Here is a 16,611-nt window from a genome sequence, read left to right as displayed (position 1 = left end):
AAAGCCTATCTCCCACTTGCCACTTTTGCTTTAAAATAATAAAATCATAGGATCACAGCGTTGAAACGGGCCTCAGGGACCATATAGCAGATCCTAAATACAAGATCTCCAGCTAGAACATCCCTAGAAGGTAACTGTCAAGTCTGTATTTTGAAAGCGTCCAGGGGAGACCTCACCACCTCTCTAGGCAATATAGGCGCTTTATAGATGGGGCCTTTTGACCACCGTCGTTACGCATGAGGGGTGGCACTTCCTGACGCGCCTTGCCCCTCACACATAACGAGGGCTTAAAAATGGCGGCACCCTATACACATGGGCAGCACCATTTTGACATGACGGATGCCTAGCGTCCACACTTGTGGAGGATTCTGGTTGTTGACACCACAAGTGTGCCATTGGTGCCTTGCAGCATCATAACAGCGCCGGAAAAAGAAGCTGCTTTTTGCGGCTTCTTTTTCCTGTGCGGAGGAGCCATGCGGTTTGTCCGCTGCGGCTCCCTCGCGCAACAAACAAGGGCGGCAGCAGACCGCCCTTTTGGGCGGTCTGTAAAGCACCATAGTCCCATTGCCAAAACACTCTTATTAGAACTTCCTTCTAATGTTCAACCAAAATCTACTTTCTTGTAACTTCAGACCATTAGACCTGGTCTTACCTTCTGGAGCAGCAGAGAACAGTCCTGCCCCTCCTCTCTGTGACAGCCCTTAAGGTATTTAAAGAAGGCAATCACATCAACCCTCAGTCTTCTCTTCACTAGGTTGAATATGAACAAGTTGCTTATATATACCTGTGGTTCCCAGAGCGGTCATCTGTGAACTCATACAATTGGATCAGCTGCACCCGTGCAACACAACAACCAGAATCCTCCACAAGTGTGTAAAGGAACATCTTTCTTAAGAAAAACAGATAACCAAGCACTTGACAACAGGGCCTTTGCAGCAAGTGCAAGAAAGAGGTAACCACAGTTTCCAAGCCCTGGCCTACAATTACACTGACACTGTTCCAAAGAAGAAACACAACAGTACCTGTAAAGAAAAGGATCTCTTAATATCTGCAAAAAAAAAATATCCATTTGAGAGCAGGCAAGAGAGATGCCCCCATGACAATACCCAGCACATTGTCCTCCAGCGTTTCTGTGGTCAGGAACAGTCATGCCGAGCGTGAATGCACTGGAGTGTCCAGTAGGGTCAGTCCTCTGCTTCTTCCCATGGGCAAAATGTCACAATAGCAACCAACTCGCACAGCATCCCCATTCTCATTCTGATTCATCCATCCAAGATCTCGGCAAAGAGCTCCCTCCGTTTCTTCTCCGCCTCCTGGTGGCGGTCCCAATCCTGGCGGCGTTTGAGGAAGTGGGTCAAGGCAAAGTTGCGGGCCACGTGATGACCAAAGGGGTCATGCCGGAGCTGCGGCTCATGCTCAGCTAGAAAGACAAGAGGAGACACACAGGGTTAGAGAAGAAGGAGAATGGGAAGAGGAGGAAGGAAAACCCCTGTTCAGGCTAAAAGTGCCCGCACCTTTCCTAAAAACCAACAGCACATTGCAGGTGAGACAGGAAAAGCCTCTCTCTTCCTAAGACCTTGAAGATCTGCTACCAGTTAAAGCAAACAGTACTGGGTTCTAAGGACCAAAAATCTGAGCCTATTATTATTTACATATTAAAACATTTTTATTCCACCCTGTATCAAAAGATCTCTGGGAGAAACCCAGGTAAAACCAATATTAAAAGATTGAAACAATGTAAAAGAATAAAAGTAATTTAAATGGCCAGACAACATGGTAAACACATTAAGAAGTTAAAACAGGTTTAAAAGATGAAAACAGTTTTAAAACCCTGTGCATAATAACATCAGTGAGGCCCCAAAGCTTTACTACTTAGCCATGTTTTTACTTGGAGCCTAAATGAAATCAATGTTGGAGTCAACAGGGCTCCAAGGAGAGGGCATTCCACAACTAAAAAAGCCTGGTCCTACATCTCACAAAGTGTTATTGAATGCACTGTGTGGTTTGCCAATGGGAGGACAGGGTAGGTACTTCTGAGGTGGAAAGAGAACCCAGTTGACACAAACTGTGGAAGGAGTTAAAGCGGATTAACCATGCTTTAGCAGCTATTCATTCATCTAGACCCTCTTGCCACCACAATCCTGGATCAAAACAATGGATCAAAGGAAAATAAGATTCTTACCCAGCTCTTGAGCCATCTCTTGCTTGGCTGGCAGATTGGATCTGCTCCAAATGGCATCCAGGACCCTACTTCCATGCTTGTTACAAGCCAGAGATAGATAGCAACCCTGAAGATTGAAGAAAAAGAAGAGGGAAAGGACAGAAGTAATTAAATTAAATTAAATAGGATGGGGGACACCTGGCTTAAGGAGACAACATGTGAAAGGGATCTAGGAGTCCAAGTAGACCACATGTTGAATGTGAGTCAACAGTGCGATGCGGCAGCTAACAAGGCCAATGCGATTTTAGGCTGCATCAATAGAAGTATAGTGTCTGGATCAAGGGAAGTAATAGTGCCACTCTATTCTGCTTTGGTCAGGCCCCACCTGGAATATTGTGTCCAGTTGTGGGCACCACAGTTAAAAAAGGACATTGAGAAACTGGAGCGTGTCCAAAGGAGGGCGACTAAAATGGTTAAGGGCCTTGAAACCATGCCCTATGAGGAACGACTCATAGCCTGGAGAAGAGAAGGTTAAGAGGTGATATGATAGCCCTGTTTAAATATTTGAAGGGATGTCATATTGAGGAGGGAGCAAACTTGTTTTCTGCTGCTCCAGAGACTAGAACACGGAACAATGGATGCAAGCTCCAGGAAAAGAGATTCCAGCTCAACATTAGGAGGAACTTCCTGAGAGTAAGGGCTGTTTGACAGTGGAACAAACTCCCTCAGAGTGTAGTGGAGTCTCCTTCCTTGGAGGTCTTCAAACAGAGGCTGGATGGCCATCTGTCGGGGATGCTTTGATTATGATTTCCTGCATGGCAGGGGGTTGGACTGGATGGCCCTTGTGGTCTCTTCCAACTCTACGTTTCTATGATTCTATGAAATCATATACATTGTTTATACCCTGACAAACACATAAATTGCAAATAGAAGTGACTTCCAATTGTGATTTTCCCCCCACTCAAAGTGGATGGTGCAGGGAAAAAATGTCCACCTATAAAGCTCTGTCAATCCAAAATTGTCCAATCCATTCCCACTAGTACTGGGTCACTAAAACCCAACTCTGCTGATTACAGAAAATTCAGATACATATAGCTTCTGAGTTCCATCAAAACATGCACACAACACTTCATGCCCATCTTGAGAGCTAGAAACTTTCCTTTTCCTAATGAAATTTCAAAAAGGCTGAAACAAATGCCAAATTCTGCCACTGTGTCATAGTACTAGAAATATGGCAGGATTCTGATATTACCTAGATCTGTCCTATAGCTTATCCAGTGTGATCCAGTCAATGAAATGTAAGCATATCTTGGATGTTAGAAACAGCACACTTTACGCAGAACGCAACTGGGGAACCAAGGATTTTGAGCACTCTTTAACCCTGATACCAGCAGGTTCAGTGAGATACCAGTGAGAAGTGTTCACCTTGAGCAGTCGCAGCACCTTCCGCCTCTGTTTTTCAGGGACAGAGGGGCTGGCTAGGAGAGCATCAAAGACGTGGCTTCCTGCAGGATCGCAAGCCAGTGTGACGAGATCCTCAGGGGTCATGGTCCCTAAGCTGCGCAGTACAATGGAGGGATCTGCAAAGTGTAACAAGTGCTGGAGCATTAAGGAGCCATGGTAGGAGACTGAGGTCAAAGGACGAGCTGTGTTCACCTAGATGAAAGACAGACATGTACTGAGACAAACGAGAGAAGGTTCAGCTAACGAGAATGATTTAACACATATGAAGTTGAAGGCTTTCATGGCCGGCATCCATAGCTTTTTGTGGGGGTTTTTGAGCTATGAGGCATCTTCAGAGAATGAAGATGCCAGCCACAGTTGCTGGCGAAACATCAGGAAGAAACTCTTCTAGAACATGGCCACATAGCCCGAAAAAGCCACAAAAAGCTATTTAACACATATCTTGTTATGCACTTCACTTCTACTACTCCTCAGAAGCTGAGCTATACAGGATGAGTGACCCTTATCTGAAATGGTTGGGCCCAGAAATGTTTTGGATTTTGGGGGGTTTCAGAGTTTTTAATATTTGCATGTACATAATGAGATATCTTGGGAATGGGACCAAAGTCTAAACATGAAATTCATTTATGTTCATATACACCTTATATACATAGCCTGAAGGTAATCTTAGACACAATGTTTTAAATAATTTTGTGCATGAAACCAGTTTATGTACACTGAACCATCAGAAAGCAAAGGCATCATTATCTCAGCCACTCATATGGACAATGTTGGATTTCGGAATTCTGGATAAGGGAAACTCAACCTATGTCTCCAAACTACACAACTCCTAGGTACAACTTACTTTTATAGTTTTTTAGACTACAGTCAAGAACAAAGCCTTAGTTGAGGTTTTCTGGGCGTGGTAATCCCCCCAAAAATAAAATTGTTATTATTACTTTTCCAAGCTGTGTTTGTTTTACAAAAATACCTTTAAAAACCATGAGATGTCTCTGTTTTCATTTTTAAACAAAGCAATGCTCCAGTCCACATGAAGCATAGAGAAATTTGGATCCAGGGAAATGAGGGTGGTAACACAATTTCAGCTAAAATCTGTGTTGACTCTAAAGGAGTCTATTGTTACTTTTAAAGGGAAAAATCTTTAAATACCCTCTATTACTCTGTTCTTGCCCCTCAAAAAGCCTGCACTAGGTCAACAACAAATGAGACAGTCCTTGTCTGAAATCTAAAAGACATGACACAAGAGGAAAAGGGGATGAGCAGGGAAGATGAAAGCAAGGAAACTCAGGCACCAGTTCTTATCACTGCATAGCAGCTCTTATAAATAACCATGTTATGTGGAATCAGTTTAGGAAGAAAAGAAGAGGAGCAGAATCCATCTTTGCTGTATCACAACTTTTTTCTGGTGTAACCTACCTGACACTGTGACGGATCCTCCCCTTCCTCTTCACCATAATACACCTCATAAGCCAACACAGAAGCAATCAGAGGAGCACACAACACTTGGCGGGAGGAAGGTTCCCAGCAGTGAAAAGCCTGAAGGAGAGGAAAGAGGAGTGAGATCAGACTCAGCAAAAGGATGCAGGTTACAGATACTGGGCAGGGGACAGAGGCAAAGGGCAGGATGCCTTACCTCCATGAGGATCTGCAGTACCTCCGGCTGGTGAGTCCCCTGTTTTCTACAGGCCCCCAGAAGCACCGTGATCACTCCCAGGTGCTCATGGGCCATGATCTCTTCCACGCCTGGGCTCAATTCCTCAAATAGTTGTCCCAGCTGAAGAACAGACAGAAAAGAAACAATAGTTTTCAAAGAGATAGCCATGTTAGTCGGTTTCAGCATAAAATGGAAAAAGAAAGGAGGGAATGAAAGAATCTGGAAGCACCTTTGAGACTGTTAGCATAAGCTTCCATGGATTTCAATCCACTTCTTCAGACACCCTCGAAAGCTCACACTAAAATAAATGAATTAGTCCCAAAGGTGCTGCTTGATTCTTTCATTCCCAGCCATGTGCCGTCTTCCAGTTTTATAAGGAAAGGATAAGAACATGTTCTGGAATGGGGGATGGAAGTCCACTCCTATCATACATTTCTATTCCAGTCTTAATCAAATCAAGAGTGTGCACAAGAGTGGCAACCAGAAAAAACAAACCTGTGGACATCTAGATGTTTCTAGACTATAAATTCCATAGTCCTTCACCATACCAGCTAAGATGGAGGGAGGCTCGAGTTCTACCATGTCAGAGAACCACAGGTTCTCCAACCCTGATGTAATTGATTATTTTAAGCCCAAATCAAAACACTTTTTAACGCCAGCTCCATATGAATGATGGCATGGAAATTCAGGCTGCACCCAAATTGCACAATTACAGCAGTTCTGTATGTTGTTGTTGTTCTCCTTCAAGTCATTCTGACCCAAAAACAAATCTGTAGCATTGTTTTCGAAGGCTGAAAGTCTGTGACTTGCCCAAGGCCACCCAGTGAGTTTCCATGGCCAAGTAGGTCTCCAGAGTCATAATCCAATGCTCAAACCACTATGTCACTTGTTTTGTGCTTCTCTTGTAAATTAGAGCCCTGGTGGTACAGTGGCTAATGTCTGTACTGCAGCCACTCACTCACAAACCATAATTCAGTACCACCCAGAGGCTTAGGTTCAACTCAGGCTTGAATCCTTCTGAGGTCGCTAACATGAGTACCCAGCTTGTTGAGGGCAATTAGCTTACACATTGTAAACTGCTTAGGGAGTACTTAAGTGAACTGATAAGCGGTATAGAAATGTACTTACTGCTTGCTATTGCTATGCTATGCTAGCTCCTAGTTCTGTATGCCCCTCCCAAAAATGCAGATCCATAGCAATTAAAGTGGAATCATAGGGCTATAACTGCATAGTGGGAAAGGGTTCCCAATCAGAAGGCCTGCCACAGGATGAAAAGACGATCAGTAGCATCATATGAGGGCAAATGGAAAGTTTTCATCCAGCCGCCAAGGAGCAGCTGTGTGGCTTCCCTACTCACCAGTTTCCGGGAGGCAGCCTGGATGAGCCGCTGCAAGGTGAAGTTGGCCACGCCATGTTCCGCCAGGACCCGCAATTGCCCCTTGACATGTGCCTTGTAGAATGAGCGCAAGGCCTTTGGGTCAGACACCTCCAGAACCTTGTCCAGCGCCCGGCTGCAGGTGGCATCCTTCAGAAACACCAGGAGGGGGCTGAAGAGGAAGAACAACCCGGTCAGAGAAGATCCAGAACCAACGCCACTCCCACACAACACCCACAGAGCCAAGTCCTCAAAGCCAGCTAAATGTACCAATGAAAACAAAAAACAACCAAATGTACCCACAGCTAACAAAGGGAAGTGAGGGTGGGAATGTCAGAGAAAACAAAGACCCATGGCAAGGTGAGGACTGTGTGGCCCTCCAGATGTGGGTGGACTACAACTCCCAATAGCCCTCACCATGGGCTAAGCTGGCTAGGGCTGATGGGAGACATAGTCCAACAGCATCCAGCAGGCCAGTCCACAGTTCTCTTATGACAAATATTTGGAAGAGGTTGGCCTGTTTGGCAGACAGAAAAAATGATCAAGAGGGAGGCAGGATAGCAGATGTCAAATACCTGCATGGTTTTCATACAAATGACGGAGGATATGGCTACAGATATCAAGACCAGATATCAGGAGAGCCTTCCCTAAGGCTGAGAGGGTGTGACTTGCCCAAGGTCACCCAGTGAGTTTCATGGCCAAGCTGGGAATCGAATCCTGGTCACCAGAGTCAGTCTAATACTCAAACCAATACACAACGCTGGTTCCCCACATTAACAACAACAACATCAGGACCAGAACCAATGAGACTGGTGACAGGATGACACTTCCTGTTACCCTTTTTGGGAAGGACTCAAATGAAGATAAGAAGTATTTGAGAGCACTGTTCGTGCGGTACAGCCAGCAGTGGGAGGGGTTGGGGAGGGAGTTCACCCCTGTTCTCATGCAATTGCCCAGGCCTGACCTATGGCTACCAAGATATCCAGCACAAGTGATTCCAAAACTCTTCCAACCACCATCATCACAGCCATACGGCGAACCTCTGTCCAGCTGCCGGGTTGCAGGAGCTCAGGTAGCCGATCACTGAGCGGCACAGTTCTGAACAGACATCAGGTAGCTTCCGGTGTAAGACCTCCAGCGCCACTTGGAGGCAGAGGCTAAAATATTTGTTTGTAATAAAATCTGGGGGAAAAGAAACAAAGAAGTTATTGTATAAACTCATATATAAATCTACAAATGTTAGTCAAAAAATTGACCCCAAAAAACCTGGGTCGATTTATCCATGGGTCAATGTAGGTAATGTTCTTTAACTCTCTGAAGATGCCAGCCACAGATGCTGGCGAAACGTCAGAAAGAAACTCTGCTAGAACATGGCCACATAACCCGAAAAACCCACAAAAAAATTATTCTTTAACTCTTATCAAAAAAGGAACTATCCACTTCTCTAAGTAGAGTGACAAAAGGTGAGAGCTCAGTCAACCAGTAAGAGAACCTTAAAAATGCATTGCCCCCTGTACTTTCTCGGTGCTCTTTGGAGAGGAAGCACCAAAGACCAACCGCTGCCATTTTCACGTTCTGGCATTCAAAGGCATCCCAAGGTGGAATTGTGTGGTTCCATATCCCCAACAGGCGAGGCCTGTTCATCTCACCTGAAATATGCTCCTGAAAGCACTCGCTGAATTCACGAAGGAGGGAGAAGAAGGAGTCTGGGACTTCAAATTCCAGAGGCCCATCGCTTTCTGCTTTTGCTCGCTTGGCTCTAAAGCTCGAAATCCCTAATGGGATTGCAGATCAGAACAAGGGAAGAAAATAGAGTTAAGTGGGAAAAGGAAAATATATCACATATTACATTTACATTTATATTATATTTTAATCGTCACTTTTGTAATATAACACAAATGTAAACGTAAAATATAATACAAATCTATCTATATCTATTGAATTTTATTTTATTCAATTATAATATTGAATATGTATATAAATAGATTTGCTGAAGAGATAGCTGAATTTTAAGAACAATTAAATGTCCACTCTCGGTGTGTTGTGCTCTTATTGTGTGTCTCCAAGTCACATTCTCTCAAAGGCAAGCTCCTTCTGAACAAATCTTGCCAAGAAAACTCCATTACAGGGTCGCCTTAGGGTTGCCATAAGTTGGAAATAACTTGAAAGCACACCACAAGACATTAATTCATACTTTTTGAGGTACTTTCCAAAAAATACATTCAGCCCTCCACATCTGTAGCTTTGACTTTTACGGATATGATTATTCATGGGTCTGATTAATATGTTCTCTCTAGGAATCTCTAGGTCCTCTCGTGCAAGTCTATGGTGAATGTATGTTAGAAGTTGCACTAGAGGATCTAGAGATTCCTAGACAGCATACTTCTCTAAGCTTTTGTAGGTCCTCCAGCACAATTCTATGGCCAACAGCCAGCAGATGTTGACCACAGAGTTGTAATGCAGCACCTAGAAATTCCTACAGAGGTGTTCTCTCTGGTGTTTTTTTTTAAAAAATAGGTTTTTTATATGCGTTTCCCCCCCCCCACTTTTATGAGGGTCTTGCACCCCTAACCCCAGCAGATGTGGAGGGGCCATTGTACTCCCAACTTCTGATTCTGTAACATTCCTTCCAAGTGAGTTTGGCCCATCTAGAAAAGATGGTACCAGCAGACCACACTCACCTGATCCTCCCCGGCCCCCGTCTGACCCGACTCGGACCCCTCCAAGCACCTGCAGCAGTGTCCGCACCACAAAACTGCCATGGGCATCCAAAGCAAAAACTGACAGTTCTTTCTGTACAGCCTTTCCCAGTTCCAGAACAAGGTCCTCCAAAGTCTCAGAATCCTCTGCTTCATCCTTTATCAGCAATGGGGCCCTCAGCAAGACAGCCTCCAGGATGTGGGCTCCACAGGAGTGGCAGGCGGCAAGGTGCAGAGAGGAGATCAAAGCCCGGAGAAAGGAACACAAGCTGGGTGAAGAAGCATACGGAACGAGGGCCTGAAGAAGAAGAGAACCAGCTGTGTCCAGGGCCAAGGGTAAAGCCACCGCTTCAGCCTCCTCCAAGACATTGCTGACAAACAGGCCTAGGGGGCAAAAACAACACACTTATGAGGCAGTCCAACAGTTCACCAGACCATTCCTACCTGTGTTTCAAATATACAGTATGAGGTCTTCATACAAACTGATGACAAGGACATGGAGCAATAGAGTCAAACTACAAGACAAGGGATTCCATCTAAACATTAGGAAGGACATCCTGAGCCTAAGAACTGTTGGATAGAGAAACACGGTCCCTTGGAGTAAGGTGGAGTCTTCTTCTTTGGAGGTTTTTAATCAGAGGCTGCATGGCTATCTGTTGGGGGTGCTTTGATTATGAGTTCCTGCATGGCAGGGGGTTGGACTAGATGGCCCTTGGAGTATCTTCCATCTCCTTAGAGTTAGAAAGGAACATTGGCTCTTACCTATGGTATGTCCATTTCCAGTAGATAAGAGCCCCTATGATTCTATGACCTTAGCTTGGGTGATTTGGTTTCAAGTTAGCAATGGCATCATGTCAGTGTTGGCATCCAGAATGGCTTCATTTTGACACAAGGACAAGCATGGCTTTGGTGTGGACTTCCAATCCCTAGTAGCTTCACAGTAAAAACAAAGGCCTTGTTTCCCTCCTAATTTAGACTTCCCAAATCAAGAACACTTGGAGGAAAAGCTGTTGATTTGTGTGCGAAAGATTTACACTTCTCCTTCCACATTCGCTGGGTTTAGGGGCACAGGGTCCCCATGAAAGTGAAAAAAACACAAACAAACTACTTTTTTAACCTGAGAGAACACCTCTCTAGGAATTTCTAAGTCCTCCAGCAGAACTCTGTGGTCAACATCTGCCAGAATTTGATCATGCAATCATGTTGCAGGGCCTACAAATGCCTAGGGAAGTGTTTTCTGTGGGAATCTTTCGGTTCTCCAGGGCAACTCTATGGTCAACTTCCAGCTGAATTTCTCTGGAGGCCCTAGAGATTCCTAGAGAGAGATCATATTAATCAAGTCTGCAAATAATCAAATCTACAAAAGTCAAAGGCGCAAATGTGCAAGGACAAGTGTATCTGCATGTTCTGCCTCTGGTACTGAAAATAAATATCTATGCTGAGGTTTGGCTGAGTGGCATCTTGTTCTGCCAGTATAGGTCTGTTATCATTCATTCATATGCCATCTTTCTCCTAGTATGAGTCTCAAGGTGGAAGGAAATCACGTTCCCAAGTGCTGAAGGACCAACACATATAAATATTTTCCTCTCCCCAAATAATCATGCCATTACAGTAGAGCCTCCGCATACGCTGCCTTTTTATAGGCGGCTTTGAGCATAGGCGCTCAAAGCCACTGGCGCGCGCGGGGCGTAAAGGACGGCGCGTCCCATTCAATTGAATGGGCGCGCGCACCCGTTGCGCCTTGCGCGCCGCCGCGCACGAGCCCCATTGGAAACAATGGGGCTCAAGCATAGGCGGATTTTTTTATACGCGGAGGGATCCGGAACGGATTCCTCGCGTATAATAAGGTTCCACTGTATTATGATTATTATTGTATGCTGCTCTTTTCCCAGAACTGGGACAGGGAGGAGCGGCTCACAATATTAAAGAACAATACAATCAAAAACATAGAAAAGTGGTACATTAAAAGATATAAATTGTTACAGTATTAAAATAAATTGCTTATTACCTTTCTCCTCCTCCGACCCGAACCCCGATTTCAAAGTCTCGTGAGCCCGACGGAAATACTCAGCTGAGCCAGGCTCCAATCTGGGGAGGGTGACCCCTTTGCTCTCTCTGGCACCACCTGCTTGGTCCGAGGCAGAAGGCAAAGCCCGTTTCCGACATTCTTTCTTCCTTTTGCCTCCTTTCTGGGGATGGGGAGGTACCCCCATAGTTGGGGTGACAAAATGGAGGGTCTCTCGCAAGAGAAAAGCCAACCTACAGATGGAAAATACAGTCATTTATCAGAGATTACTACTCACAATTATAGACAACCTGTGGGGTATAACTCAGACTTTCATTGAGTCCCGTTTTCAGCTATTCCCTTTGTATCTTGAATTGTGGAGACAGTGTGGTGTAATGGTTAGAGCATTCCTTGGAACTGGGATCCAGGAAAACCTTCTCAGAATCGGCTTCCACGCTTTGGGTGCATCCGCACTGCAGAAATAATCCAGTTCGGTACCACTTTCACTCCCATGGTTCAGTGCTATGGAGTTCTAGGAACTGTGGTTTTGTGATGCATTGGTGCCACAACAAACTACAATTCCCAGAATTTCATAGCACTGACTTGTGGCAGTTGAAGTGGTTTCAAACTCGATCAAATATCTCCAGTGCGGATCCAGTCCCTATCTCCATGCTAGTACCTCAAAGTACTAAATATTTACTCAGAAATTTACTCATGTTTACTCAGAAATGACCTCCTCTCCTCTATGGTAAGTAATGAAATAAAGATTAAATAATGAAATGAATAAATAAAAGGGAAAATCAATTAAGGAATAAAAAAATTATAATGCCCTAAAGAGGGAAGGCATCAAAAAGGAGGTGGGCTGAGAAAACAATCAAAACTTGGAAAAGTTAATTTTAGGGCAACTTTCATAATTTCCCATACTACAAATCACATTTTCGTGGGTTACATTAAATTAAAGACTTACGCCCCCAGTATATTCATTGGATGTCTTAGATACGCCTCTATCCCACGTCAATCAATCTTTTATCTGTATGTTCTGTTTCACGGTCCTCAAACTGTTTGTGCAGTTCTTCCTTTTATTTGGGTTAAAATCTTAAATTAGGAGCCATTTCCAAATTGTTTACGTTCAAAAACAGAACCTTTGACATGACCTGGAATAGCAACCTTTGCTCTCATTTCAGCCCTATAATTTTTAACTTCTGAGCATAGGAAAAGTCTGGATTTTAACCATTCTTTGTGGTTTTTCCACCTTTACCGGGGTATTTGTGACCCTAATCCCAGCAAATGAGGAGGGATGAGTGTACAAATAATCCTGGGTTGCCTTGTTTTTTCCAAGTGTATGGATTTCAAGTGTGTTTATCTTTCTTAATTATATTCTACCTTTAAACAAACCACCTGTTTTAATATTGTAATAGTTTAATTCCATTTTAATTGTCAGTTTTTGTAAGTTTTTAACTGAACGGTGCTTTTAGACCGTAAACCACTCTGAGTCCCAATTTCGGGGGGAAAGCGAGGTACAAATCAATACGGCAACAACAACAACAACAACAACAATTTAATAAACGACATCAAAAACATGAAGGCAACCAAAATCATTCTTCATTTCCAAAGCAGAAATAACGCCCCAAAGAGAAGAGGAAGGCTGGGCAGATAACCAAAACTTGGAAAAGTTACTTTTAGGGCAACTCCCTAATTCCCCATCCAGGGCCATTCTGAGTGGAGTTAAAAACACACTGCAGAAATAATCCAGTTTGACACCGCTTTAATTGTCCTGGCTTAATGCTAGGGGATTCTGGGAACTGTAGTTCTGGGAGACATTGATAGCCTTCACTGTCAGAGAGCTCTGGTGCCACAACAAACTGCAATTCCCAGGGTTCCCTAGCACTGAGCCAGGGCAAGCTAAAACGGACTCAAACTGGATTATTTATGCAGTTTGTTTCGGATCCCAGAGGAGACTGTGATCATGCTTGCTTTGGGGGATGATGGGAGTTGTTATCCAAAATGAAAAGTAACTCTTCTAAATTCTGCAAAGAAAAGAAAAGAATTCTGGAAAATACTCTGCTAAGCAATTACTATATTAATTGTATTAATTACATTAATACACTAAAGGCTCAAAGACTCACCGAGAAGCTTTCAGCTGCTCATAAATCTGGGTTTAAAACAATGGAGGCAAAACCATGCGCCTCATTTCCGGGCAAAAAGGACCGCCTCATGCCTACCAGTCCCAGCATGCACCGCGCAAGCCACGCCTCCCATGATGCATTGCGAGAGGGAAGAGGAGGCTTGGCCGCGCCGCATCCCAGCATGCACCGCGGGAAGAGGGAGCCTTTCCTTCCCAGCCTCGCTCTTTCGTTTTAACCCCTGAGTGCCCGAGGGGCCTTTCCTCAGCTATTTTCCTATTAAGAAAATAGAGGAACTTGGTTTTATGGTTTCAGTTTCCTTTTGGACAACAAAAAATAATCCAGAACTTGTCCTGAGCAAAATGAATTTTTAATATATATATATAATACAAGTGTGTGAGTGTATATTTGTATTATATATATATATATATATATAACATTTACATTTGTGTTATATTACAAAAGTGACAATTAAAATATAATACAAGTGGAAATGTAATGTGTAATTTATATATATAATGTAAATAATATAATATAAATATGTGTGTATATATTATTTCTCAATTATATTATTATAAATATATTGGTAATATTAATAGTACTTATAATAATATATTAATAAAATATATTAAAATATTTATATTATTTTGTGTATGTGTGTGTGTATATGTATATATATATAAATACACACACACAAACACATATAGATATAGATATAAATATATACAAACATACATACAAATACATTCATCCTTAAACATTTTCAGCTTTGACTTTTGCAGATTTGTTTATTCACGGATTTGATTAATATGTTCTCTCTAGGAATATCTGGGTCCTCCAGTGCAATTCTACGGTCAACTTTAACTGAAGGACCTAGAGATTCCTAGAGAGAATACTCTACTAGGCCTTTGTAGCTCTTCCACCATAACTCTATGGTCAGTGGCTGTCGGACGTTGGCCACAGAGTTGCCCTGGAGGACCTAGAGATTCCTAGAGAGGTGTCCTCTCAGGTAAAAACATGGTGTTTTGTTATTTGCGTTTTTTCCATATTCACGGGGGACTTGTGCCCCTAACGCTAGCGAAGGTGGAGGGAGAAGTGTGTGTGTGTGTGTGTGTGTGTATAAGTTTGTGTATGAAGCCTGTGTCCCCAAGAGACATGGTTGCCAGTCAATACCAATCTAGACAGACCAATCCGTCAGCTTCCTTCGTAACATATAAGCTGAAATATGAAGCCCTGTGTCCTCCAGCCCAACTTTGACCCCATAGTTGTTATGGGTTCCTGAAGTGTGTCTGGGGCAGGCACCCCTCAAGTCCTCCCATACACAATATATCAGGGTGGAAGCGAGGTGTGTTACATCTTTCCCCCCCAAAGAGCCATTAACTTTATGGCCTGGGTGAATTCATACTCTTTTTAATAGCAGGCTGACAAAGTTCTTAGACAGATCTGCCAGGCGTTGCCGGAGAAGGAACTATAATTCATATCCCGGTGTGGCATCATTTGTTTCCTCCTTCTTCTGGCCAAATCTCCCAGGGCTGAGAAATTTGATCTCCCTGGAGCTGTGTGTCTGACTCTTTTCCCCATTTGCTTCATAACCAAGAAGGAGAAGCGGCCCTTACAAATACACTTCTCCCTCCAAATTTGCTGGAGTTTGGGGCGTAGGACCCCAGCAAAAGTGGGTAAAATGCAAATAAATAAACAGCACTGTTTTACCCTGAGAGGACACCTCTCTAGGAATTTCTATGTCCTCCAGCAGAACTCTCTGGTCAACTTCTGCCAGAATTTGACCACAGAATCATTTTGCAGGACCTACAAATGCCTAGAGAAGTGTTTTCTCTAGGAATCTTTAGGTCTTCCAGTGCAACTCTGTGCTCGACTTCCAGCAGAATTTCTCTGGAGGATCTAGCGAGAGAGAGCATATTAAACAAATCCGCAAATAATCAAAGCCGCAAATGTGGAGGGCCAAGTGTAACTGAATCATAGGAGTTGATCAGACGGGGGTTATCCCGTGAAGAAATGGGATTTAAAATGGGAAAATCCCACAAAAGCGAAATCGTTTTCGCATGACGTTGCAGAAAGTGGAATAAAGTGGTAGTGTTACTTCCCTTGATCTATACTCATTCATGCAGTCTAGAATTGCGTTGGCTTTTCTAGCTGCTGCATCACACTTGTGATCCATAAGACTCCCCTAGTTCCCTTTTGCTTGCACTGCTGCCAAGCCAAGTGTCACCCATCCTATATGTGTGCATTTCCTATTTGCAGCTCAGGGCCACCACAGACATGGTTACAAGAATAATCCAGCAATGGTCCACATTAGTTTAAAGGTGATAAAGAGCCAAATCCTTGTATGTTCACTCAGGATGCATCTACACTGCAGAAATAATTCAGTTTGACACCACTTTAAATGCTGGAGCTCCGTTCTATGCAATCCTGAGATTTTTAATTTTATTAGGTCTTTAGCCTTCTCTGCCAAAGGGTGCTGATGCCTCACAAAATTATAAATCCCAGATTCTGTCGGATGGAGCCACAGCAGTTAAAGTGGTGTCAAACTGCATTATTTCTACAGTTCAGAAGTAGTGGGGCTTACTCCTGAATCAAGGAGTATAGGCCTGTATCATCGTCGTCGTCATCATCATCATTGTATTTATTTGTATTCTGCTTTTTCCCTAAAAATTGGGACTCAAAGCAGCTTACAATCTAAAAGCACAGTATAATTAAGAACTTATAAAACTGACAATTCAAATGGAAATAAACTATTCCGTTGTACATAACTCTATATACGATTTATATAGGACCAAAGGTGGAAGGTGGCCAAATGCCACAGGACTTTTCTTCAAACAGGAAGAAGGGAGTCTGGAGAATAATAATGTGTCACTCCGAAACTTGCTACCCTTGATCTTTCCTTAACCCTGAGCAATATGAAAAGGGTGAATAATGAGCATGGTTTTCTGGATTGCCTACATGTCTCACAGTTTTGTCCCTCTGAAGAGATTAATGGGAATTATGGATGAAGAGGAAACTGCTTCTTAATGCCTTGTACGTCTTTTAAAAGTGACTCAACGTTTTCCTGGTAAAGCCTGAGAGTAGCAATTACACGTAATACTTCATCCTCTTCACAATGCCGCATTCATGC

General features: G+C 43.4%; 1 protein-coding gene across 3 annotated transcripts in view; it reads right to left on the bottom strand.

The window, feature by feature from the left end:
• Positions 1-1,025: 1,025 nt before the first annotated feature.
• Positions 1,026-16,611, bottom strand: part of NOP9 (NOP9 nucleolar protein) — a 17,381-nt gene continuing 1,795 nt past the window's right edge. The window contains exons 1-11 of one of the 3 annotated variants that reach the window (XM_089481217.1): positions 13,485-13,554; positions 11,362-11,612; positions 9,336-9,737; positions 8,304-8,429; positions 7,695-7,836; positions 6,637-6,826; positions 5,259-5,399; positions 5,042-5,161; positions 3,587-3,817; positions 2,183-2,288; positions 1,026-1,420 (exon numbers count right to left, since the gene is read on the bottom strand). In XM_089481217.1, coding sequence (XP_089337343.1) covers positions 1,263-1,420; positions 2,183-2,288; positions 3,587-3,817; positions 5,042-5,161; positions 5,259-5,399; positions 6,637-6,826; positions 7,695-7,836; positions 8,304-8,429; positions 9,336-9,737; positions 11,362-11,566 — 1,821 coding nt within the window. In that variant the 5' untranslated portion in view covers positions 11,567-11,612; positions 13,485-13,554 and the 3' untranslated portion in view covers positions 1,026-1,262. Of the gene's footprint in view, positions 1,421-2,182; positions 2,289-3,586; positions 3,818-5,041; positions 5,162-5,258; positions 5,400-6,636; positions 6,827-7,694; positions 7,837-8,303; positions 8,430-9,335; positions 9,738-11,361; positions 11,613-12,325; positions 12,391-13,484; positions 13,555-16,611 lie in introns of those variants that run through there. The other 2 variants (XM_089481215.1, XM_089481216.1) reach the window with 2 other exon arrangements.

The sequence above is a fragment of the Sceloporus occidentalis genome, unplaced genomic scaffold (assembly GCF_023333645.1).
Source record: "Sceloporus occidentalis isolate IW3139 unplaced genomic scaffold, rSceOcc1.0.p SCAF_14, whole genome shotgun sequence".
Taxonomy (NCBI): Eukaryota; Metazoa; Chordata; class Lepidosauria; order Squamata; family Phrynosomatidae; genus Sceloporus; species Sceloporus occidentalis.
This window is presented reverse-complemented; position numbering and strand designations above follow the sequence as displayed.